Source organism: Carassius auratus, chromosome 9 (assembly GCF_003368295.1).
Source record: "Carassius auratus strain Wakin chromosome 9, ASM336829v1, whole genome shotgun sequence".
NCBI classification, from domain to species: domain Eukaryota; kingdom Metazoa; phylum Chordata; class Actinopteri; order Cypriniformes; family Cyprinidae; genus Carassius; species Carassius auratus.
Genome location: NC_039251.1, coordinates 16,368,238 through 16,394,810, shown reverse-complemented (window position 1 = coordinate 16,394,810; position 26,573 = coordinate 16,368,238). Strand labels below are relative to the sequence as shown.

The 26,573-nt window shown below is 40.3% G+C and overlaps 1 protein-coding gene across 1 annotated transcript; it reads right to left on the bottom strand.

The window, feature by feature from the left end:
- Window positions 1-14,498: 14,498 nt before the first annotated feature.
- On the bottom strand, window positions 14,499-24,469 carry LOC113108522 (ankyrin repeat domain-containing protein 50-like). The gene is made up of 4 exons (XM_026271700.1): window positions 23,907-24,469; window positions 19,393-19,640; window positions 14,905-18,507; window positions 14,499-14,646 (listed from the first exon to the last, which is right to left on the bottom strand). The coding sequence occupies exons 1-3, from the start codon at window positions 24,374-24,376 to the stop codon at window positions 14,906-14,908; spliced, it is 4,320 nt and encodes a 1,439-aa protein (XP_026127485.1). The 5' UTR covers window positions 24,377-24,469; the 3' UTR covers window positions 14,499-14,646; window position 14,905.
- Between the last annotated feature and the right edge of the window lie 2,104 nt (window positions 24,470-26,573).

Sequence of the window (26,573 nt, the reverse complement as noted above, 5' to 3'; positions counted from 1 at the left end):
GCACTGCCAGTTTGCATTTTGTTAAGTGGAGTGATATTTATAGTTAATTGTTTTTGCATAAAGATAGATTTAGTTTGGTATAATAACTTTTTTTTTTTGCATGCTAAAAAATAGTTAATTGCTTTTCTTCACTGGCTTTCTTGTGCAAAGCCAATATGCAGAGTTAATCTGCAGCAGCCTCATAGATAATGTAAGAGGTAATGTTAGAGGATACCTACAGAAAAGACACAGGAGAACACACAAACACATGCAGCATATCAAATGACTTCGCATGCAGTGTTACGCTCATGCAAATGTCTATTCACATTTCTGCTGCGATGCAATGGTTTAGTCTGCAGTGTTCTAAATTCACATACAAGAGAAGTACCAAGACTTCGGAAAACATAGACAACACTGACATTCTTTTTATAAATCATCTTTGACTGAATTTTCTTTGTGCCATTACAATTGCCCACTTTCTTAAAAAAAAAACTACACACAGAGCAAACTTTGCTGGGTGACTAGAAAAAGTCCCTTATGTCATTATTTCAAATATTCTCCTGCTTGGCATGTCTTGCTGACATCTATATTTCTACCTTGTCCCTTCTCTCTTTTTTTTTTTTTTTTTACCGTTGTCTCTCAAACTGAACCAATCAGGACTAGTGCTGTAAAATATTATTGAATAAAGTAGGCTCTATCTCAAATTGGATGGGAAGAATGGAAATATTGTACTACATTACACAATTTCGCTGATAAGCTTTTCCTTAGATTCAGGTATATTGCTATTTACCCCACTTATAGTGTGGTTTTTACTTATAGTTTTCAAATCTAAGTGCAGCTGCATTATGTTTATCATGCATCTCAAGTATGCACTGTTATCAAACAGTATATTCACAGCATGAATATTCATGTCCTCTGATAATAACCTAATTTTCTTTACTTGCAGTATCTCTTCCTCCCACTACCCATGCACACTTTGGACTCGACTGCTTTAAACTTAATCATGAATTAAGTATTAGAGCGTTGTGCAGATGTCACACTGGGCCTGAAGAGCTGAGATAGAAGGCTGCTGAGTGAGAATACAAGTGAGCAAGGGAGAGCAAGTAGACTTCTCAGTTTTGCAATGACATTTCTTTTTCGTTTTAGTCTATCTTTTGCCTCCCACATATATGCTGTCCTCCTTCGTTCACTGCCTGCCTGGCTGAATTTGAAATGCTAATAATCTCCTCTGTGCTAGAAATATTCTGACTCTCTTTCTTCTATCTGTCTCTCCCTCTCCTTTGCTCACATTTGTCTGTCTGCCACACGTTCTCTGTGTGTTTTCCAGTAGTCTTCCTCTAGCCATTCCTTGGTTCCCTCGATTCATCAATTCTGTCAGCATCTCTGCTTTCTATCTGTCAGTCAAGGTCAAAGCTTTGTTTATCACATGCATATCAGTACAGTGGAAAATAGTTTCTTTCTATGCATTTCTTCAACATGGAAAGTTATAAAAAAGAAGTAATATTAATGCTAACACTAAAAATAAAAACAAATAATCAGTAGCAAAGTAAAATGTGCCATATATAGCTGATACACCAGTAATATAAAGGCAGTCAGAAAAGACAAAAAAGTGCATTGTTTGGTCTTTGGTCTTGTTTCACTGTTTGCCCTCTCAGATGTGCTCGGCAACTGTTCTGCAGGACAGCAAACCATATCAAATTCCAGAAGTAAGCCGCTTAAGGTTTCCTACTTTCAGTCAGTTCAACAGCCTGAAACAATGGCTTGATCGTTGTGTTGTTATCTCCAAGAAACTTCTTAGCTATGACAATAAAAATGGGTAAGATGAAATGACTTCTGAGATATACTTATTTAAATGTTGTAATAATTCTGAAGTTATAATCCAGCATATATTTTGATGTAATAACTGGTGATAACAGTCATAAGTTATTTGGATAATAACTGTATCGTAGTGAACTTACATTATTCCTGCACTACTGTCACCTCAATACTTATTTTAAAATATACATCTCATTACTGCTATATTATACATAATTATATGTTATGCTAATTATAAAAAGTGAATTTAATCTTTATTACAATTATTTAGTTGGTGTATTTGTTATTTGTGAAGTCTTAAGTCACTGGGGTTTATTTGTAGCAATAGCTAAAAAATATATTGTATGGGTCAAATATATTTTAAAATTATAAAAAATGTTAATGCTAAAAATTATAAGGATATCGAGTAAACATTATGTTCCATGAAGTTATTTGGTAAATTTCCCACCATAAATATATCAAAACTTCATTTTTGATTGGTAAACTGCATTGCTAAGAACTTCATTTGGACAACTTCATAAGTGATTTTTTCAGTATTTTAATTTTTTTGCAGCCTCAGATTCCAAAGTTTTATCTCAGCCAAATATTGTCCTATTATAACTGACTATACATCAATGGAAAGCTTATTTATTCAGCTTTCAGGTGATGTATAAATCTTAATTTAGAAAAATTGACACTTAAGACTGGTTTTGTGGTCCAGGGTGACATTTATTTATTTTTACTGTGGTATCTTCATGTTGTCATGGCTGATGTTGTCATGACTGTGGTTGCAGCAAAGCAACTGCATCTCTTTTTTTCCTAAACGGTAATGAGAGTATTGATGATGCACGACAAGGTGTTTTATTCACATAAGTAGGTCTTTGCATTTTATTTTTTTACTTTTAGACTCCAATATGACAAGAATGCTTAATACAGTATAAATTAGTAATAGCGGTGCCATATACTGTAAAGGTCAGTTTCAAAAGATAGCTGTTGACAAGCTTCATGAAATGTTGATTATGTGTTCCAGCACATCAACTGCAAGCTGGATTTCTTATGTACTTTTTCCACTTGAATGTTTTAGAAATGTTGGCTAATTTGAGTGTTTGCAAAGTTGGTGTTTGACAGTAACATTAACAAAATGAGAGCATCAATGAATTTTCATAACCTGTTTGTTTTGTGTTTAAATGTCATATTATGACATTTTCAATTATATTTATTAAATTATTGTCATTACCATGTACTTTTTTTTTATTGTAAATGCCTTAACATTAAATACAAATTTGTGCAATGAAGCTCATTTTTCAAATGGCCTCAGTATTAAACCCTTTTTCTCTATACCTCTCCTAACAGGTCCAATAAGGTCTTGATACAAGCCTTCTCAAATAGCCTCTACAAATTCTCTGCAAAGATGTCTACTGGATCTCCAATGAGCAACAAGACTTCCCCTAGCACATCTCCACAGCCCGCACTAAGCCCATTAGCACAGTCAGACATAGAAGGTCATGAAGACCCAAAGCCTACTCCTGCAGCCTCTTCGTTTTCCTTACCGTGTTGGGCTACCCAGGCCCTATGTGATTTAGCAAGATGTGAAACAGACCTCAGGCGACTGAGGGAGCAACAAGTGACTGAAGCACAGATGGTAAGTCGAAGAGTGGAGCGTGCACTGCTTGGAGCTCAAAGGGAGGAGCGCCGTCTACTGGAAAGGGTAGAACAGGATCACAGAGACCTACAGCTCAGACTGGAACAGGTGCAGAGGGACAATGGAGCAGCCATAAGGGTTGGACAAAGATTGGTTGACCAGCGGTTATATAAAGTCATCAAACTTAGAGAGCTAATAAAGATATGTGGTGGTGGTGATGGTAATAAAGATCGAGAGGGGGATCTGAAGCGGGACCAGCTTCTTAAGGGTGTTGCAGAAATAGTCCAACCTTGGGAAGTCTCGCTTGCGCTCAAACATGTGTCTTTTAAACCAAGTGCTCAACCAAACACTGTAACCTTTGGTGAGATCAAAGTACAAGACCACAATGTCCATTTTCCTGTTGGGGGCTGTGGGTCGCAGGGTCAAATGTGTTCCCTCCATGCCAATGAAGCACGCTGTGGGGCTCATGTCATTGGAGAGGGCCAGAGCACACCTGATGGAACAAGTCCTGGGCTAAACCAAGTCCTATCTCCTGTGCCTAATCCAAAGCACTCATCAACTAGTAGTGGGAACTTGAGGGTTGTCCGGAAGCTCCGTTTGTCAGCCCGAAGTGATGAAGAATCAGGGGAAGAGGTGAAGTGTCAGTCCCCACAACTGCGTCACATTTCCCCTAAACAAGTCCCATGTGAACGGGATTCATCACAGGAGGATGAGTGTGAATCTCCTTCATCTGAATGCAAAGGAGATGAGCTCTTTTTGGCTGTACCACCACTTAGTCATGGTGAGTCAGAGGGTGAGGATTTTGCCCATATACAAAATGGATCAATCGCACAGTGTGCTTCACAGAGAGCAAGAAGGCAACACGAACTCTCTCCATCTCCAGAACAAGGTCACCAAGAGCAAGGTGGCTGGTTCTTGCATCACTTTGACCATAAAAATCATGCCAGACAGACTGGATCTACATCACCGCAGAGCCCCAGAGAGATCAGCTCTAGTCAAGGCACCAATAACCACTTCCTTCGTGGCAGGTCTTGTTCTCAGTTAAGTGCATCCTCAGATGACCACCCACTAAATCGTGCACCATCCCCTGCAGACAGTGTAGATTCTGGGTACACTTTCATTGTCAAATCCCCCAGAGATTTTTCCAACTCCCTGCGTCCTACTGCTCGCCTGTCCAGATCAGCCGCTGATCTTTCCTACTGCAACAGACCCCTCAGTGAAACCAGAACACACCAGTCAAGCACATGGAGTGTAACTAAGAGTCATATGTCCTCACTCTCAAACCCCAACTTCCAAAACGAAATGAGGTATCACAGACTAAATCCTGCCCTAGTCATGGAAACTTCTCTCAAAAGAACACCCGGCAGCAGGCTTCTTGTTCCAGTACAGTGTCCCGTTCACTCTCTATGTCTGTTATCGATAACTCATCTCAGAAAAGACTGAACCACTTCACATCTGGACGGCAGAATTCTCTAAATGAGAATAGACTGCGTGGAGAAAGGAGTGAGCCAGCTCTTCTAGAGTTAGAGGAGGATGCCGAATCATTGGGACGAGAAGAAGTGTGTCTTATCCGTCAGTTTGGTAAACAAGGCTCAGGACGTGCCGATCTCACATTGCCCAGTGGTGTCCATGCAACCCCGCAAGGTCAACTATTCCTTGTGGATTGTGGGAATGCTCGTGTACAGGTAACTGATGCCCATGGCAATGTCCTACAACAAGTGACTTCTCCAAGTAATGAATTGGGAGGCTCCTCACGACGTTGCCGCAATTACTTTGATGTGGCTGTTAATGCCAAGGGTTTGATTGCTCTGAGCTGTGCTGCTGAAAGGGCTCTCCTTATCCTTAGTCGGCATGGGCGTCTCCTCCAAACATTTGGAGGGGGACCCTACATTGCAGGAGTACCTCGAGATGAGTTGGAAGCACCGAGGGGAGTGACAGTCACCCAAAGAGATGAATTCCTAGTTGCAGATATACGAAAGGGTACTCTTACAGCACTAAAACTCGAACCTAAAACTGGTTCCAGATTGGAACGCACTCTGGTGACTGGTTTCCACAGGCCTTATCTAGTCGCAGCATGCTTGCATTCTGGTCTGGTTGCAGTGTCTGAGCGCGGCAGTGAAATGGGGCAGGAACCTTGTGTGAAGATTTTAGGACCAGGATGGGACACCCTACGAATCCTGGGTGTTTGTTCTAGCTTAGGACCCGTACTCTCCTGTCCCTGGGGCCTCTGCATTGATAAGGATGGGTCTGTTTTGGTAGCAGACTGGGGAGATAAACACCGGGTACTTCTATATCCCTCTGAAGGGGCAGGACGAGTGATTTTGTCTGATGGACTGAGCAGCCCTCGTGGCCTTGCACTTTTACCTAATGATCTCCTAGTTGTGTCAGATAGCATGCACCACTGCATTAAAATTTATCAGTACAAATGAAAAGTTACCACAAAGCTTGAAATTCAAAAACTGGTAAAACTTTAGTATAGGGACCAATTCTCATTATTAACTAATTGCTTATTAGCAGGCCCACTGATAATATATTAGCTGTTTATTAGTACTTACAAAGCACATTCTGTATGACCATGTTCTACATCCCTAATCTTGTTCAGTACCTACATTTTACAACTACATTGCTAACTATTAATAAGCAGCAGAATTGGACATTAAAATAAAGTGTCACTTAATGAGATGATTATTTAGTATGTATATATTATTATATAATATATATTTCATTTACTATTTGCTGCCAGTACAATATCATCTTGCATAGTGTATAGCAATGGTTGACAATCTACAATAAGCAGGAATAGTAGTAGAGATGAGTAATATCTGTATTTAGATGTTAACATTGAAATCCCTCAAATATACATGCCAAATAACTTCTTAATGTAATCCTCAGTAATACAGTCTTATAGTTACCCATCAGTTTTACTTCCACTGCAATCCACTATATATATATTTGTGTGTGTGTGCTTGTGTGTATGTGTTTGTATACATATAGTAGCTAGGTTCACAAAACACTTCACATAGTCACAAAAGAGCTTGGAAAAGAAATGTTTTATTTACTTGTATAGACAAGTCAGACTGAATGCATATGTAACCCCTCTCACCCGGGTCCTCTCTGACGCTCCTCTCGCACTCGCTCCGAGCGGGGCTCGAACCCGGGTCTTCCGGCATGGGAGGCGGACGCACTAACAAGGAGGCTAAATGGCTACAGCCACTAGCGTCTGTCGCTAGTGCGTCTCTTGAGATCGGGGAGTGAGGTTTACCTGCACAGCACTACTCGCTGGCCTCCGTTACACTCACCCCCCTAAACCTCACTCCCATCCGGGTCACGGCACCAATGTAACCCCTTCTCACCCGGGTCCTCTCTGACGCTCCTCACACTCGCTCCGAGCGGGGCTCGAACCCGGGTCTTCCGGCATGGGAGGCGGACGCACTAACAAGGAGGCTAAATGGCTACAGCCACTAGCGTCTGTCGCTAGTGCGTCTCTTGAGATCGGGGAGTGAGGTTTACCTGCACAGCACTACTCGCTGGCCTCCGTTACACATATGCTGACTAACCTAGGGTTTTGTGTGTTGTGCTTTGACATTTGTTTCGAATCCCTGGTGATTTTTCTTTATATCGCACTTGTTTGACTTTTTAACCTTTCCAGCAGGAGGCAGTAATGACACATCAACATGTTAATGCATTTGGAAAGGAACCGTTCATCAGTGAACTCCAGAATGAAATGAATAAATAAAATAATAATAATAATAATGCGCAAATAAATAAAGACTTTCCTAACATCAACACATAATGGACAAGCCTCCTGTTCACTGAAAAAAAAAAAAACGTTTTCAAGGATGATTAGAAAGGATGCTTTCTAAAATATCTAAATTTATATGTGTAAATGTCTTTGACTGTTCTTAAAACAACATTAAAGAAGGTTTTCTATTTGAGCTCTTCTGTTCATCATTAGTATACTTGGCCCTTGAATAACAACAGGAATGTAACTACTGAACGTGAAACATTCTTGGTATGACTGTAAAATCTTAAAAAATGAACCAGACCAGCTGGAATCTTTTAAAAAATTCTGGAATTCTTTCCTGTTAGCTCTAGAATCCTTTTGAGTTCTGTAATGACTTGCTGCATGAGTGAGAGTCTCTCAAAGCTTAACAAGGAATGTTGACTAACACACCCAGTCTGCTATTCCTTTTCTGTTTGATTTTAGAACACATTCTCTTGGCTTGGTCCCAAAATGGATGGCTATAATCTAATCAAAATGACTTCTGCTCACTTCTTGAAAGGTCAACACAAACATGCAGACATTTAAATAACATAACATTATATATATATATATATATATATATATATATATATATATATATATATATATATATATATATACTTGGCCCTATATATTATAAAAACTTGAACGAAATTTTTGTGATATCCTTCCTCTGTCCTAAAAATGGTTTGTTATTCAGTAGAAAGGCTTTCCTCTCACTTGTTTATGCTGTCAGAGGATGTGGTGTCTCCTTGTCGGTCAGGAAGTGGAGCCTTGTCTTTGACTTTGTGTGGGACTGAAGCCGGAATTAATTCAACTAAGGTTTTCATTACAATTCCACATGTCCCTTTTTTTGCCTCATGTGCAATGAAAGCCCTTTAACAGTAGTTTGAGATACTTTTATAGTAGATTATATGTTTAGTTGTCAGGTCACAATAGTGTGGGATGTGGAATTGTGAGAAAACACAAGGCAGATGAACTTCCCAGAAAGAGAAACCCGTTCTACCTGTTCCATTCTTAAATTGTTTTAGGAAGTTAAATGTATCAGCCTCTTACATTGACTATTTAACCATAAGCATTTTAACAGGTAACATTTCTTGCATTTCTGTAGCTAAAAATAGTAGATCATGTCTTTAGCAATGTCAAGGTCATGGATTTGATTCACAATGAATGAATAAACTAATCAAATGTATATTTTGAATGCAACCTGAGTCGCTTTGAATGTTTTGTAAAGCTAGATTCCATCTTAGTAAAGATATTCTGGTGTGCATTATTATAATCAACAGGAATAATAGAAGAAATAGTTTTAAACCTGTGAGGTCCCATATAATGGTTGCAATGAATAAACCTTCTACTAAAGAATGATATTCAGAAAGGAATGTTAAATGGCTCTTAAAATTCTCAAATAAAAATATATCCTGCAGTGTCTACAAAAGAGATAAAAAAACACCCATAAAAGAACTGGGTGCAAGTTGTCCTTCATTATAGAGGAATGCCTGAGTTTGCAGTTTATCTACAAACCCCAAACCACATCATCCCAGATAGGGTAAACACTAGTTATGTCTTGAAGAAAAAAATAAAAATAAATGAAAGCACACACAGATAACCTACTTTCAAAATGAAAATAATATGCCTTAAAATGTTTCAGCAGTCTGAGGAATTAGAATGTCTCTGAGAATTTAAATTATATGATAATGACAGTAAAATCTTTTGATATTGAGTTTTTGAGCTCTAGCTTGTTGCAACAGTAACAGTTTTGCCACAAGTGCATATTTGATATCCACATGCAACCTATAATAATGTGCTTTTGGATAAGAAATAATTATTAATATGGAGCAGGAAGTCTCAATTGTTTGTATTGTGCATGTCTTAAGGAAATGTACCATTTTTTCTCAAATAATTAATAAATATTTCTTTGCAGTGTGTGTTTGTGTGTAAGTTTCTTAAATATGGGTGGCTAGTGTGGGTGTTTTGTGCTGTACATATGGTTACAGTGTGTACTGTATATTACAGTATGAACAATGTCTGTATCTGTGCCGGCTTGCCTGTATGTGCAACAGGCAAAATGCCAACTGAGTGGCATTTTGCATGTTGTTGCAAACAGCCACGGTTGTTTGCTTTGAGGGGATTTATGGAAGTAGCAAGTAAACTTTAGAGGAGCAATAAAAAATACCCCTCACAGTGAGAGATGAAAGTGAGTGTGTGTGTGTGTGTGTGTGTGTGAGAGAGAGAGAGAAAAAGGGGAGGTGGGGGAGGGGGGGGGGGGGCGGTTGGCACGACAAATGTTAGCCATTACTGAGAATGTACAAATAAGGGAAGGCTTGTTGAAGAATGTGCAACATTTTTACATTTAGAGTATGGGAAAAATATAGGCTACACTAACTAAGAAGGACAGAACACTGAATTCTTGAGCCCATAGATTAAATTTAAATGGCTTGGCCCAAAAGTGTCCATCATCACCCTCATGTTTTTCAAAACCTTTTTTTTTCTCTCTTCTGTTGAACATGAATGTTCAGGCTTTTCTTTTCCTTGCAAAATATCTGTCAAAGTGACTGAGATGAAGTCATTATAAACTGAAAATGTTTCCTTTCAAAGCTCATTCATTCTTCATGCTTTATAACTTGGTGCATTCAAGAGACATGTCAACCATATTTGCACAGAGTAATTTCTGTTGAGAGAATCGCCAAGAATGAATTGCGACAAAAAAAATGTAGTCTGCGTCTAAATAGTTTCTTACACCATGCTTCTTTCCAAATAAATGACAATGACTGAATAATTTTGTGATGAACTATACCTACTATTAATCTTTATTTATGTAACTTTGTAATGTAACATAATGATAGCTTATTTCTCCACATCATCAAAGCACCATTTTGGAGAATATGAGCTGAATACAAGCAGTGTATGTTATTCTGTGTGAGCCACGCTGCACGGATGCGCCGTTTTCATTCTGCAAAATGGCGCCACGTTGATGTGGAGAGACACAGAGGAGACCAATTGTTGAATAAAGTTATTTTTGTTTTCATAATGTTACGGTTGAACCACTGAAAGCAGATGGACTATTCTGACGATGTCTTTCATATTTCCTGGACCTTGATGGTGTAATTTACACACAGTAGCAGTCAATAGGACAGTCACAAGCCTCCCGGTTTTCATCTAAAATATCTTAAATTGTGTTTCAAAGATGAATGAAGCTTTTACGTGTTTGGAACGCCAAGGAGGTTATTAATAACAAAATTTGGAAGTAGAGTATCCCTTAACAAATGCTGGAAAAAAAATTGAATGCACAAATGGTAATTCCATATGCGTCAGGTAAACTCATATAAAAACTGTATAAAAAAAGTTGAGAAAACGCAAAAGTTTAAACTTTAAAGAGTTTTAACTTTTTGTTGTATAAACTGAAAACAATTCAAAGATTCAAAAATCTGCTGAAGCTGTTCTACTGAAGCTGCTCAACTTTAGATTTTGACAGTGTCTTTACTGTGTCTATATGAGTACTGAATAAATGTGAGGGACAAAGGTGCTAAATGATCCATTTCATGTAAACCAAAGCGATGCCAGGTTTGCTTCTTTCTTGTTCCCACACAAATTTGCACACAGACACACAAAATCATATACAGGTTTAATTAGTGCATCTCAATAAATTTTAACATACAAAACAGTATAAACATTATAAATTACCTATGGCAAAATGTAAAATTCACATCACTGTCTCCCGTCGCACCTCCTTTAAGTATTCAAGACTTTCCACTTAAATTTAGTCATCCTTTGATGAGCATGCATGGGAGTTCATATCTTCCTCTATAACTGCTTGTAGAACATAACTTCTCACTTTCTTTTTCCCATCTCTTTCTGTAATTCAACTGGAATAAAGCTTTAAAATAAAAATTTGCCTTGGTGATAGGTCAACTGGTTCGCTGTTGACAATATGACATAATGCGTAATTTAAAGGGGTCATATAATGTTGCTAAAAATAACATTATTTTGTGTAGTTGGTGTAATGAAATGGGTTTATGCGGCTTAAAGGAAAATACCACAGTTTTTCTATATTTCACTATGTTCGTCCCTCAAATTAAACAAACTGATATGCACCTTTCCCGTCTCAGTGCGTGCACTCAATCGCTGTAGCACACCGTGCCACTATGATATGCTTAGCTTAGCACCATTCATTCCTTAGGATCTAAACAGGGATGAATTTAGAAGCCACCAAACACTTCCATGTTTTCCCTATTTAAAGATGGTTACATGAGTACTTACACGAGTAAGTGTAGTGACACAAAATAAAACGTAGTGATTTTCTAAGCAGATAAAAAATTATAACTATAATGTCTGGGCGGAAGAGCACCTCGGCGCAGTAATATCATCACTCCTGAAAACTCCTCATGTTGGTTGTACTGTCAGAAGTTAGAGGGAGAGGGGGAGTTTTCCGCAGTGATTATTACTGCGCCGAGGTCAAAGTGCTGCGAAGTTCTCTTCCGCTGTTTATTTTGTGTCACCATACTTACTCGTGTAACTAATTATGTAACTGTCTTTAAATATGGAAAACATGGAAGTGTTTCGTAGCTTCTAAATTCATCCCTGTTTGGATCTTAAGGAATGAATGGTGCTAAGCATAGTTGCGCCGCATGCTACAGCGATTGAGTGCACGCACCGGTATGGGAGAGGTACGTATCAACTCATCTAAGATGAGGGAAGAACATAGTGGAACATGGAAAGACGGAGGCGTTTTCAAAAAACATTATATTCCACATAATGTACATTATTGTTTCTCCTTTATGCCCCACCTTTCTGAAACGAGTTGATTTTTATAAAGCTCATCGTTCTGAAAAGCAAGGTATACACTGATTGGCCAGCTATCCAGTGCATTGTGATTGGATGAATACTTCAATCATGTGACAGAAATGTTAGACCCCTTACTATACTCTGATGCCGTGTGTCCTGAAAACATTAAAACCCATTAAAAACAAGGCCTTTGTTGCATCCAGTGGGGATTCATTCTCGGAACATTCATTCACAGATTTGCGTTGAGCAACGTCTTCACACATGGACAAGTGTGACATCATATACCTCTGTAAATAAATACAATTCAAATTCACATATCGCACACTTCAATGCACTTTGAATGGAATATATACTAGGACTGTGCAAAAAAAAATCGAATGCGATTTTCATGCGCATCTCATGAGTAAAGACGCTCCTGTAATTAGAAGTGTATCACCAGCACATATGTTCAGATCAGGGATGCCAGGTTTTCACAACAAATCCTGGCCAGTTGCTTCTCAAAACTAGTCCAAAACTAGCCCAAGCGCGTTTCTAGGAGGTTCCCTGATAAAAATTGCTTCCCAGAGTTAAAATATAAGTTTTTTGGAAGGGCTGCCTTGATAAAATTAGCATATTAGGCACTAAATATAACGTTATTGGTATTGGGGTTGCTTCAAACCACAGGCATGAAAAACAACCACAGACTTGGCAACATGGGTTCAGGTGGAGCGGCAGTTACTACACAGAGCCGTAGTCTACCGACAACTATCACAAAATTGCTTTCAAAATTGACAAAGAATCACCTGCGATTTTAGCAGTGACTTACGGCTCTGTGTAGTAAATGCCAACCAGTGTTGCCAAGTCTGTGGTTGTTTTTCATGTCCACGGGTCGAAACGACAATACCAATAACGTGATATTCAGCCCCTAATATGCAAATTTTACCAAGGCAACCCTGCCAAAAAACGTATATTTTAATCCCGGGAAGCAATTTTTATCGAGGAACCTCCTGGAAACGAGATTGGACTAGTTCTGAGAAGCAACTGGGCAGGATTTGTTGTGAAAACCTGGCAACCCTGATCTGAACGCACGTGCTGGAGATATACTTCTAATTACAGGAGCATCTTTACTGATGAGATGCGCATGAAAATTGCATTTCGATTTTTTGCAAAGCCCTAAATACGTTTGCTTCGAAATGGAATCATGGAGGAATATCCTGTGATGTCCACTTTGCAGGGCACATACGTTTAAATAGAACAAACATCTGAAGCGACAAGAGAAACATACAAAATGTGCAGAGCAGGGGACGAGAGGACTAAAATTGAGAACCGCTGACTTATACTGTCTTTTAACGTGTTGCATTGCATCAAGCAGCGTAAACTTAAAACCATGTCTGCATTTTTAATTGGAGAAACAATAAACAACAAGTGCTACTCTACACTGCTCAAAACTTGCATTTGAATCATCTGTGGCAAATGCTTTAAATATGTAAACCTACTTACAGACTGTGAGTAAGAACATTCGGCATTGTAATCTACTCTCCCAGGATCAGGAAACAATTCACCATGAAATGCGCTGCACACATCTGAATATTTGGGTTGAACTGTTCTGGAAGAGTGTTGTAAATACAACTTAACAAAATATTTCTAGTTGTGTCCTCTTTTGGAAGACTAAAGAAAGTAGTTTTGGGTGGCATTATGCAAATCTTCCCACATCATGACGTAGACATGTGGGGGCACGTTAGAAAGAGCCAGTTTAGGAGGGTGTGGCTGACTCAACTTTTATAAAGAATATCTCTTTGGATTTGAGACTTTAGTCTTTGCAACTTTACAGATCTTCTTTAGGCACCAACAGCTTTTAACACTCCAAAGATAAAGGAAACATTTTATTTGCATCATATGACCCATTTAAAAAAAATTACATAAATAAGGAATTGCAATTATGGACACATCTATGTTCTGAAACAAATAGTATATTTAATTTAGCACATCTTTAAAAGACATAAACATTGCTGATGACTTCCATTAGTCATGAAAACATATCTGGAGCATAAAGCCACTAAGTGACAGTGGCGCTTTGAAAAAAACTTTTTTTTTTGGTCCCAGCAAGTCCAAGTCTGGGAGTCTGAGCAATGTACAGCAGGTCACCCAAAAAGTCTGTTCTAAATGTAGATTCACTCCAATTTCAACAGCATTCTCATTAGCTCTTATAATTCACCAAAATAAAACAAAGATGGCACTGCTGAGCCACAATGTGTAAGAAGATGAAAGAGTGAATAGCTCATTAGTCTATGAAAAGTTGTCATTTATGTTGAGTTATGTGCACAGAAATCCCTGGGGTATGTATATGTTGACTTTTGCAAATGCATAACACAAGCAGAGCAAATATCCATACGTGTTCATTTCACATTTTCCTGTGATTGTATGACAGAGTATGAGAGAGTGCCAGTTGACCCCTTTGTGACAGCATGAGGAGCAAAAGCTCTGGAATGTACACAGCTTGAGCCTTTGAACTCCAGTTCCTCTACGCTCTCTATGCCTTTGCCTTTTCTTTTGTGCTTTGGGGTCAATGGGTTAAAGAGAGGTGGAGGTCAGTGTGTTACGACTCTCTCATCTGCCATCTTCCTCTACTCATAACACCTCCCACACACAGTACAGTGATTACCCACACAACCCTCATCTCCTTGAATTCCTAAATGTCCAGGTTTGCCTACAAAAGACAAAGTTGTCATTAGAATTCCAGACATTCCAAGTCACAATCATAAAGACTGCAGCTTAAAAGCAAAATGTGGTTCACTTCCATCTGGCATATCTGACAACTGCCCGATAAGACACATTATGTACATTCAAAGAAATAACCCTGTCTTTGATCAATTAAATAAACTTTACATTTACAAGACAATCAACAAATTAGAATTAAATCTAGACAAATCTAATGTTCTATATTTTGTGAAATATAATGCCTCACCTCAGAGAGGGGTTTCTCGCTTGTAAAGTGCTGCACTAGTTGGCCCTTCAAATTGCAGCTTAATTGCCTGTTTGAGATTCAGCTGGGGGTCAGTAGTTGTCATGTTAAACACAGACTCATTAGATAAGGCACTATTTGGGGAAATAGCTGAAAGGTCAATGGTTGGGGACTTGGATGTCATTTGAATTCCTCCCCAATCCTCTTTTTGTGCATGGGATTGGAAGTGAAAATGTGGGTACCCCAAAGGGGGGCTTTCCCCAATTTTTGTTTGTCGAATTGGGCCCTCTTGGTTTGGCATCACCCCTAAGGAAGCCATAATGGAGTTCCACTTTAGATCTACTCCACCAGCTTGTTTGAGGTTCTTCTCCATCACATCCTCTATTATGTAAGGAGTTTTAGGTTTTAAGAGGTAGTTGCCATTCCCCGAGTATCCAAGCCCTTTTAAGGGTTTGTCTGAGTCCAGGAGTTCAGTGAGTGTGTACTGTTCATTTGTGGGACTGCTCTTTGGAACAGTTTTTTGATTGTGCCGAGAAGCTCTGCCCTGAAGACTGGGTGGATTGGAACCAGGTAGAGGCAAGGTGGATGGCCGACTGCGGCAACGAGGAAGCGAATGTTGTTGAATTTGCTGGATGAAATTTAGGCTGTCAGCAGGCACGGTCTGTACTGTGGCCAGGGAGTGGCAGGTGGAGGAGGAAGTCTGTGAGGCAGGCATTGAATGAAAACGCTCTGCAGTGGAAGCTGGGGAACAGGAGGCAGAAACTGAGGTCGAAGATGGAGAAGATGTGGCTGGGACTCCATCAACACCCACTTCTCCTGAACTAATAGATGCTTGGGTCTTGACTATGGCTGAAAGATAAGAATTGTTGGGAGCACCACTAGGTGTAGATGGTATGAGACCTGAGAAGGGCTTTGCGCCATAGCTCTCCAGAAGTCGCACAATTGTGAAATTACCTTGTTTTCCTGCTACCTTGACTGGGCTGCGGCCATAACGATCGACATGGTCTGGTTCTGCACCTTTCTCTAAAAGCATGGCCACAATTTCAGCATGCCCCTCCTGAGCAGCAATGCTAAGGGCTGTGGCACCCTGCTGTTTGCAAGCCAGATCTACATTAAGACCTTTAGCCCTAAGCAGCAGCCTGCCAGCAGCTGCATTCCCTCTCCAGGCCACAGAGTGCAAAGGAGGCCGACCATCAAGATCTCTAGCATTTGGGTCAGCACCATACTTCAGCAACAGTTCAATACCTTCCAGGTCTCCTCGCCAAGCTGCTACATGTAGTGCAGTTCGCCCTTCTGCATCTTTTGACTCCAGAGGGACACCCCCTTTTTCAATGAGTAACATGGCCATGTCTAAATGGCCCTCCAGGACCAGCAAATAAAGAAGAGGTCTTCCTTCAGCATCACGGACATCAGTGTCTGCCCCTCTACGCATCAATAACTCCACAATCTCCCGATGACCCTGGAGAGCAGCCGCACTGAGAGCAGAGTGTCCATCATATGCACGATGATCAATGGGTGACTTTCGATCTAGAAGTAGCCTGACTGTACTGCAGTGACCTTCTTGTGCTGCTAGTATTAGAGGGCTCCGACCCTCTACATCAAGCTCACCCACACGTGCCATGCTACCTTGCTCTGTCAATATTGCACACACACTTTTGTGACCTTCACAAGCTGCAGCATGCAATGGAGTCCAGCCCAGGTCGTCTTTGTGATTCTCATCCAAACCCCTGTCCAACAGTGCTTTTACAACTTCAACACTACCCTTGGCTGCAGCCAAGCAGAGTGCAGTGCGGCCTTCTCCGTCGATGCCATCCACTGCTGCCCCCCAAAACAGCAAACGGTTAACTGTGCCAGCATGCCCCAGAGCTGCAGCTGCAAGCAGAGGAGTGATAGCAGATGGATGAGATCCAGAACTTTCATCTACATCAGCTCCAGCTTCCAGCAGGAGTTCAACCACTTCCTCGTGCCCTTCGTAAGAGGACAGTAGTAAAGGTGTCATTCCATCTCTGTCCTTATGTTCTGGATTGGCGCCTCGCTCTAACAGAAGGCTTACAACCTCTCCATGACCTCGTCCTCCAGCTGCTGATGGCACACATAATGCAGCAACAGACAGAGCGGTACGTCCATCCCCATCCGCTAGATTCAAATCGGCACCAGCATTCAAAAGGATCTCCACTGCATCTTTGTGACCCATGTAGGCTGCAGCTATTAGTGGAGTACGTCCCTCACGGTCTGAGCAGTCTACTTCAGCACCATGATCAAGAAGGGTCAACAAAATTTCTTCATGTCCACCCCATGCTGCTGCTCGCAAGGCTGTCCGGCCATCTGAATCACAGCCGTCAATCTCTGCCCCTGCTTCCAGAAGTAGACTCACAGCTTCCTTGTGGCCACCCCATGCAGCGGAGCGAAGAGCAGTCCATCCCTCACTGTCTACATGCTCCAGCAGGGCTTGTGCAGCAGGACTCTTGGTCCCTTTCTCCTGCACCCACTTTAGCAAAACCAGTAGTACACCAACATGGCCTTGTCTGGCAGCAAGCGTCAGTGCAGTCTGCCCCTGGTTATCATTCAGTAAAGGGTCTGCTCCACGGCACAACAGCAAGGCTGCTACATCTACAAGTCCAGCATGGGCTGCGGCTGCCAGTAAAGTCCGTCCATCTGATGGGTCTGTACAGTTCACACTGATTCCACTGTCAAGAAGTGCTCTGACAGAGTCTTCCCTCTTTAATGCTCGCCGAACTATCTTGCCGCCTCCTCCAACACAGTGTACCCTGACACTGGAGCTATTGTGAGTTGAACAGCTTGCAGGGTAAATTCCACTTTTCATTAGGAGTTGTAGTACATCTTGCTGAACTAATGCAGGTGTATACTTAGAAGAACAGTCCTTTCTGGCACCATTAAGTGCTGGAACTCCAGTCCATAGCAACCACAGTGCCAGGAGGGCTGGTTCCCCTTCATGGACTCCACTGTTGAGAAGGTGGTGGGCCAGCTGGCAAATGTCCTCTGTACCCAGACTACTGGCTCGAAGAGAGAGGGACATGGCCAAAGAAAGGTGACCATCCTTCACACAACACAGAAACTTCTGTGTGCAGTATTTAACATCAGTTAACCATTCTGCAAAACTGCTATGAAAGAGGAGTTTACTGCCCTCAGGGCCATCTACAAACAGAGATGCCAGAGCCCCCATCTGTGCTTGGAAGTCTCCAATCCCAAGGTAGAAGTCACGGCTTTTGGCAATAGTGTAGAGCTGCTCAGCTGTTAGTGGTTGTGGGGATGCCAAAAGGATATTCAGCAAAGGCCTAATATGGACAAACAGCCTTCGAGGAAAGAGGCGCTGACATAGCCAAAGGTATAGGCCATTCAGTGTGCCAGGAATGTCCCGAATTTCTCGAAGTCCAACTAGACCATGTGCAACACCATCTAGTACTCGCTCAAGAAACAAGAAACAGCCACCGCTTTTGATGTGCAAAAGATTAAGCATTTCAGCTGTCTCTGGTGTAAGTTGTCTTCTCAAAGCCCCATCCTGGTCAAGCCTGCGAAGGATATATTGTTGTACATCTCGTACAGTTGCAGGCTTTCTTAAGTCATCCAGACACAACCTCCTAAAACCTACAGGGTATAGAAGCAAGAGATAAAATAAGACACAACAATTGTTAAAGCATCACAATGATTTTTTACGGTTGCACAATTAACACTGAGACTGCTTTATACAACAAAAGCTGTGATTTAATTTTAAATATATTTAGTTGGCAGTTGGTCTCTGAGTTGTATGGGTGAGCTGCACACAACTGATCCGATTACTTTTAATGTGCATTATGAATGCAGTACTATTACTTTAGTTCATTGAATTTTTTTTGACATTTGTGTAATTCCAAACTCTTTTTGGCAACTTCAAGTTACTATACAATTGAACAACAAAACCATTTGTCTGAATAATTTCAATATGTTTTTAGCAAACTGCAGTTATTTGTTTTTGCAGTCTTTTCATCTCGTAGGCTGAGGAAAAACATAATGGCCCTCGAGGCTTTCCAAGCCAAAGTTAAGGACCTTGAATTCAAATGTGTTTATAAAAGCATAAATATCCACACAACTAGTGCACAATAGATTGTAGCCTCTTAACGCTATAATTCAGATGTCATCCACAAGAGCTAATGAGTGTGTGGGACCCTCATCTCATAAGACCAGGTCATTTCATCTAGTAAAAAACAAAGTACTACAAAGCCATAATATATTGCTATAAGCAAAAAAACAAAGAAAATTGAGCCACAAGCTGTTGTGACTGATGTTTGGGAATACAGAACGTTTTGGTGGCCATACAAGTGTGGAGAACATTATTCATTTGTGTCTAAATGGGTTTCTAAACAGAACATAAAGTCCCTGTACACAGTCTTAACTAAGATAAACAATGCTCAACACTTCAAGAAACCCATAAAGCTAACCATCTCACATTTCACTGTGCTTATGAAGTGATTTGTGCATCATCTAAGAGTGTACCTGAGAATATCTTGCAAATGGCTTTGTTCTGGCGGCGTGCAGAGCAGACTAGCAAGATCCAGGGGGGCAGGAGCTGTATGTATTTTAGCAGGAGCTCTGCAATAGAGGAACTCTGAGTGGCCACAGCTCCTGATATTGAGCCTTCTCCAACTCCATTACCTCCACAATACCCCGAGTCCAGTGAATCAACCACAATAAACACACTGTGAGCAGGTGGTGTCAAGGACAAGAGGGGCTCTAATACTGCCCTAAAGAAAAATGAAAAGGAGAAAGTGTTTAAAATAATAAAGCATTCATGTGCATAACCTAGTTACTGTACCACTGCTAGTATCATCTCATCTTTAACCACACAGACAGATGATTTTTAAATTAAGTCAATCCAGGGAGGAGGAAGGAGAAGGAGAAGAAAGGAGGGACATATTTCTCTCAACAACAGTGAGTAAATGAGGAATTCAATAATTTTAAGAATCGGAAATAGGAAAGACATGTCATCACATATGAATGAAAGTCAATTCAGAACTAAAACAGAGCTTATCCAAGAAGGAAACAAGTGCACAAATGTGACATTGTTTTGTACAGAATGCAATTATAAGAGTGATTTATTTGGAATTATATACAACATGCTTGTAAAACCATCCAATGAACTCCCAGCTTTTCAAAGCGGTCTTATTCTTTAGCATTTTTTTCTTTTTGCCACTTCATCTGACTTGAGGTGTGGTTGCAGAGGCATCGTGACTCAGTGTTATGGAAGCTCAGTGATTTCCTGTTGCTTCCAGGGCATACAGACGGTGTGAAGGTGCTGCTTCCTTATCAAACTCACATTCACATTTATGTGTTGCTCTTATCACTGACCCACTTGACTCTGGTATGATTGCCCTTTTAATCAACACTTAAATGTGATATGATTTATGATAATATGCTTTCATCTATCCAAGATTAATATGTAGGCAACTAAACAACTTGTCGGTTGATTTCCCAAAACACCAAGGTACTCTGTTAGTTTGAGCATCATGATACAGCCAAATAATGATTCTATTTAAACTTTCAACATCTTTCATCTTAATATTTTCCAATACATGTAAAATATACTATTTTCATAATCCATGAGTAAAAGTCTTGTTTTATTGAAAATGAATTAAAATAATACTCAGCCTAATGGAAATACTACATTCTGTTTTGAGTCAGCATAGCTCATAGTTCTGATAATAATTAACATCAACACTTGTTTTCTTTAATAGTATAGCATTTTAAACAGCACACCTTATTTTGTGTGTTTTGGTTAAATGGTTCAGTATCGAACTTCCTGTCTCATACATCCACCATAAAATACATAGTTAAAAGCATGCCGTGTTTATTGTTTCCTTATCTCCAACACGTGGGCTCACACAATTTGTTGAGCTAATGCCCTTTTAACATGCTCACAGATCACAGCTTGAGCCGAACAACCTAATAAATGTTCTTCCTGACACATTCTGTCTACAAAGACAAGCTATGGGCTTGTCTTGACCCCAGGAATGGTCATGCAAGTTAAGTCGTCAAACAGAGAAGGGTTAAAAGATCGAACCTAAAAGAAGAGTTATGTGAAACTTTTTATATAGTGAACAAAATGGGAGGTTTAAGGCTTTTGGCCAAGGCCAGGCAACTGAAGGTTAGGCTACAGGATTTACAACCAACCACTGCTTCAGCTGGAAACATTTGCAAGTCCTCACTGCCAAAATCAGATGAAGTACAAACTTGAACTAAGAAAAGGTTACCGTTGCTTGGCAAAACATTTAGTCATTTAATCTACTTACAATACAATACTCTTAAAATAATAACAATAACAACCATATCTCTATCTATAGAGCTTCAAAATGATGAACAAGTCATGATTATTTCCTGATGACAGAAGTTCATGTCCTGATAAAATAAACTGTCCTCATCATTGGTTGCCTTTTCAATAAACAGTGTTAATGATAACTTATTTGCGTCAGAGAGCATGTTCAATACAGCAGGGACTGATGCTCGCATTTCACTCCTAAACGAGCCCTTTTTACATTCTCTTGCCAGGACCAAAGAAAAACATCATGACAGTTTGTCAGCATGTGTAAGGCAAATGTGGAATGTGGGCCTGTACGTCAGATCTGTAAGAGAAAACTGAAAGAACTAGTGTAAGAGCAAACACTGAAAGAAGATAGATAGAATAGAGAAAAGTTGTCAGTGCAGCGACCTCACCGAGGGACACAAACTTCACAAAATAGTGGCACGACTCTTAGTCTTCACCCCCCTTTTTCCCCCCGAAGGCTGTAAATAGCGTCATCCATCTGCACTGAATGCTGGGCTATTGTGATAACTGTGAATAGGCGTCATTATTGCGACGAAAGGAATAAATAAATAAATATATGTGGCAGAAAAGCAGAACAATAGCCCCTTTTCCTGCTTTTGACAAAGTCTTTCTGAGGGGTATCAGACGAAAATGAAGGAGGAGAATATAAGGGGTGGGAGGGTTTACTAGGAAACAATAAAAGAAACCTTGTTCAAGCAAAATGTCACTGAGTGCATTTACAATAAACACTTAAAAACATCAGCTTACTATGAATAACCAGAAAACGCAAGAAAAAGTGTTAACATGATTTTAAAATTGTAAGTTTTTCCCCCTTTGGCTTAAACAACCAAATATCACAGACCAAAATGCACTCTTTTTTGTCTTTTAAAAAAAGACTAAAAGTTGTGTGGACTATATTCAAAACAAGTGTCTTCTGCAATGACGCTTTATTTGTTACACAAATGTCACAAATTGAAGGTATAATTTATTATTTGATCGAAAAATTCCATGTTAAATGCTAAAATGTTCTGGAGCCTGACTCTCTGTTAGACAAGAAACATAGCAAAATGTCTAAGTCATTTAAAGGCCCCACTGAAGTGTCATTTTCCTTGCACAAACAATGTGAAATACAGAGGGAGAGTGTAAGGTACACCAAAGGCCTAGCTGTGAAACATCTGGGATTTCTCACAGGAGTAATGCTTGGAGAGCAAACATGAAATGCTTGGAGAACTAAAGGCTGACAGAAATGAGTTCAAAGGGATCTTGAACGGTGAGTGATTTGTTGCAGAGCAAAAGCAAGAGAAAAATGTGAGAAATTCAGAGAAAGGAAAAAGTGTTTTTTAGATATACTGAAATAGTGAATTTCAAGATTTGTCATCTATATTAAAATGTTGTAATTTATACATTAGATAAAACTATTTTCAAGAAGAAACTAAAGTACTTACTGAAAAATAAGAAGTAGTACTATTATGGCAGAGTCACATAGGCCATATATTGATTATATATTTTCTCCTCATGATATTGCATTTATACATCTGGTTCTAATAACATTATTATTGTATTTACTCCTTAACTTTAAAGGGGGGGTGAAATGCTATTTCATGCATACTGAGTTTTTTACACTGGTAAAGAGTTGGATTCCCATGCTAAACATGGACAAAGTTTCAAAAATTAAGTTGTACGTTTGAAGGAGTATTTTTTTTCCAAAAATACTCCTTCCGGTTTGTCACAAGTTTCGGAAAGTTTTTTTTCGAGTATGGGTCTGTGTGACGTTAGATGGAGCGGAATTTCCTTGTATGGGTCCTAAGGGCACGTCTGCCGGAAGAGCGCGCGCTCCCGTATAGCGAGGCTGAGCACAGACATTTAACTGATCAGAGTGATTCACTGATCAGAGCGAGAGCGTCGCGAAAAGTCACAAAAGAAGTGTGTTTTTGGTTGCCAGGGCAAGACAACCCTGCACAGATTACAAAAAAAAAAACAGCATTAAGGGACCAGTGGATGGAGTTTATTTTTACAGAGCATCAACGGAGTTGTGCAAGTGTTTTTGTTTGTTCCCTGCATTTCGAAGATGCTTGTTTTACAAACAAGGCCCAGTTTGACGACGGATTTGCGTATCGTTTATTTCTTAAGGATGATGCAATCCCAACGAAAAAGGGTCACGATCGTGTGTTGGAACCGCAGGCGGTGAGTAAAACTGCTTAAAATATCTCTGCCTCCTTGTTAGTGCGTAGACTCGGGTTCGAGCCCCGCTCGGAGCGAGTCGTTGCTGCTGCTGCTCTCGTTCAGTTTCAGCCTCGGGATCTGATTCTGGATCATAAATAAACGGCTGAATCTAACTGTAAGCCATGGTTTGTTTTGGATGATGGTTTTTCCTTCACGGTAATGTCACAGCTTCTCAAAAGTAGTAGGGGGGAGAAATGCTCATTTTCCGGGAAAAATCGGTACAGACTATCTTTCTCTTATGAATATAATAAAACTAAAGACTTTTTGGAGTTATGAAGGATGCAGTACTACTCTATAGGTACTCAAGATTAACAGGATATTGAGTGAAAACGAGCATTTCACCCCCCCTTTAAATATAATTCATTTATGTGTTCATTCACACAATTTCCTACAGTTCAGAAGAAACAGGCTATCTAAAAAATAATCTAGCTTTTAACTCTGGTTTCTATCCAATTATGACAAGTGACATTGTGATGTATAAACCAACCTTTTAAAAGTGTCATCAGGTTCTCTTTGGCAGTGGAGGGGCTCCAGTACAGTAGCAATGGCAGCACTGTTTATCGCTTTCACATAGTTCGGTCCCAGAAGTGGACTTTCCTTCAGCTGTTCAACCAGTCCCAGGACAAATCTCCACACTTCAATACTGCCTGCATCCTCTCGCTGGCAATAGTGCCAGGACAAACACCGTGATGCCAGCCCTGCCGCCCTGCATGCTTCCGACTGAGGCCAAACCAGTTCTGTGAGGAGGGCTGTCTTACCCGTGCCCGGGCCCCCAGTCACTAGGACCCCTGGAGAGACACGGGCTGTTCCCTCCGCGCTCTTGGTGGAGTCTCGCGCCTCTAGGCATCTTTGTAGCTTCTCAAGGGCCCATTCTCGGCAGTAGAACCGCCGGCCCCGTAACAAGCTGGGTAACATGCTCCTCATCTGGTCCTCAGGAGATGAACAGGGAAGGACCATGAGGATTTACCTTCTTCCATAGTCCCCAACAGAACAAGTGAAGCAGGTGGCTCTTGGAATCTCTTCAAACAACTTGCACTGATGTTAAAAGAGAAAAAGCAGTTGGGTTTGGTTGGGCTGTATGCAAATGTTCACTACTGAAAGGTTTCCAGCGTGGAGAATCAGAGACAGTGTCCTCAGATGACTGCTGGCTGCAGGTGTGTTTGTATTTTGCAATCGCGTAGGTCCAAGTCATGCTGCTAGTCAGAAGCCCTGTAAGACAAAACAAACATAAAGCTTGATGAGAAGGGTGTAATTCGGTCAATGTTTAAATACTTTCTCCTAACCCAGTTTAATATGCAGATACAAGTCGTAATAATAATATATTTCATATATAAAATGGAGCTCAAATTGCTTCAGAGGTCAGCAAAAAAAAGTGTTTACACAATTCACAAATTAATTTTTTAGTGGCTTACTTTATGAATGTTTTCTTCGCATAGTCTACAGTAATGTAGATATCTTTTAATGTAAATCTCAAGCAATATGGTGGTGCTGCATTTAGCCATTATGCTCCAAAAACATGGAAGCTTTTTACCAATTCACAATGATTAATTACACAATTAGGTGATGCTAGCGGCACAGAAATTACACACTTCACCTTTAAATGAAAGCTTGGCATTTAACTCAGCCATGACATGTGAGAAGGAAAGGTTGAGATGGAAACAGAAATAGAAATAGGGGTAGAACATGTCTGTCAATCTCCCATGAAAGCGAGAGCTCGGATATGCAAGTGAGTCAAGGTGCTGACCCAACCCTCAACTCAAACTGTCCTAAGCAATAAAGAAATAAAGTTAAAGAGAGACCAAGAAAGACACTGAGTGAAAGAGAAAGACAACACAAAATCTTACCTTTTAAATGTGCGGTTTCATGTTTTGCCTTTATGTTTTCTCCATGGCAGTGTTCAGTCTTGCCTCAATGTATTACTCTCTTTTCACGTCTTTCTGTTGCTCCTTTCTTCCAGCTCACAGGTCTTATGGTTTTAATGGAGAGACTGAAATCTACTCCTTTCACATATTCTTCTCGGCTCCCAGCTGCTTACCGGTTTTTCTAGTCCTTTATCTCCTCCCCTCCTGCTCCTTAACATGTCAGGGCATGAAGTGAAATAGCTGACTGCAAGAGAGAGAGAGAGAGAGAGAGAGAGAGAGAGCACATGAGTAAGGGAGGAGTTAGGCTTTGGGGTCAAAGTTTAAACACAGATGCAAGATCATATAGTGTTTCTCTTTCCTTCTTGCTTTCTTTGTCTGTACCATTCTCTTAAGAGAGCTAGAACTCATGGACAGGATCCAGATTGTTGCTCTAAATATACCTCACATGTCTGCAATTTATTAGAAGCCATAAAGCAAAACAGAAGTGCCTTCAGTGAAAAGCAACCTCATTACAATAAATGCAGTGCTGACAGTGTATTTTTTTACACAATGTCTAAATCAACAACCAACTAATCAATGACATATGGTGGGGGGGCAGTGTAATGGTTGTAGATACAGGCTGTCTGCCCAGAGGTCACAGGATCAAATTGTTATGGTTGATCCATGAATCTTCTAACCATTGCATCCTCGAGGGAAACGCCCATCCCAAGATTGCTCCTGGAGGACTCTCCCTGTAATTACTGTACTGTGGGTATCTCTGGATAAATTACTCAAATGAATAAGTAGTTGAGTAATATATGTGTTTTAACTATGTCAGCATGCAGGGAGTGGGACTCATTTTCAGCCCTGGAGTGTTGTGCCGAATTCTGCATCCCTGCCAGATTATGCACCCCCGTGTTGGAACTCTCTACCTGATTGCCTCAACCCAACCCCACTCCATCCTAATCCTAACCCCTCCCCCAAACATACTCCTTTACCTACCAATACTAGGGGGTGCATAATCTGGCAGGGTCCAAATTTCGGCACTACACTTGTTCACACAAAAAAGTGCCAGTACGCCAAAGACTTGAATACAGACGTGCAAGTACTGGTGCATACTGGCCCACTTCAAGCACTGGGGGTTGTGTGTGTGTGTGTGTGTGTGTTTGTAAAAAAATATAAAATATAAAAAAAAAAAGATATATAATATGAATATATATATTAGTATATCAGTCTCAGTTTGAGATTCTCGTGAGATCCGATGTGTCATGATGATATCCTTTGCAAAACAATTTGCAGTGTTTACATTAGAG

Bases quoted from the DNA above. Each gene is read 5' to 3' on its own strand.
- LOC113108522 (XM_026271700.1), bottom strand. From the start codon at position 24,376: ATGGTCCTTCCCTGTTCATCTCCTGAGGACCAGATGAGGAGCATGTTA. The intron at 19,641-23,906 runs GTTGGTTTATAC...ATTTTTCTTTAG, and splicing joins CCTGATGACACTTTTAAAAG to GGCAGTATTAGAGCCCCTCT. The intron at 18,508-19,392 runs GTACACTCTTAG...TATACCCTGTAG, and splicing joins CATTTGCAAGATATTCTCAG to GTTTTAGGAGGTTGTGTCTG.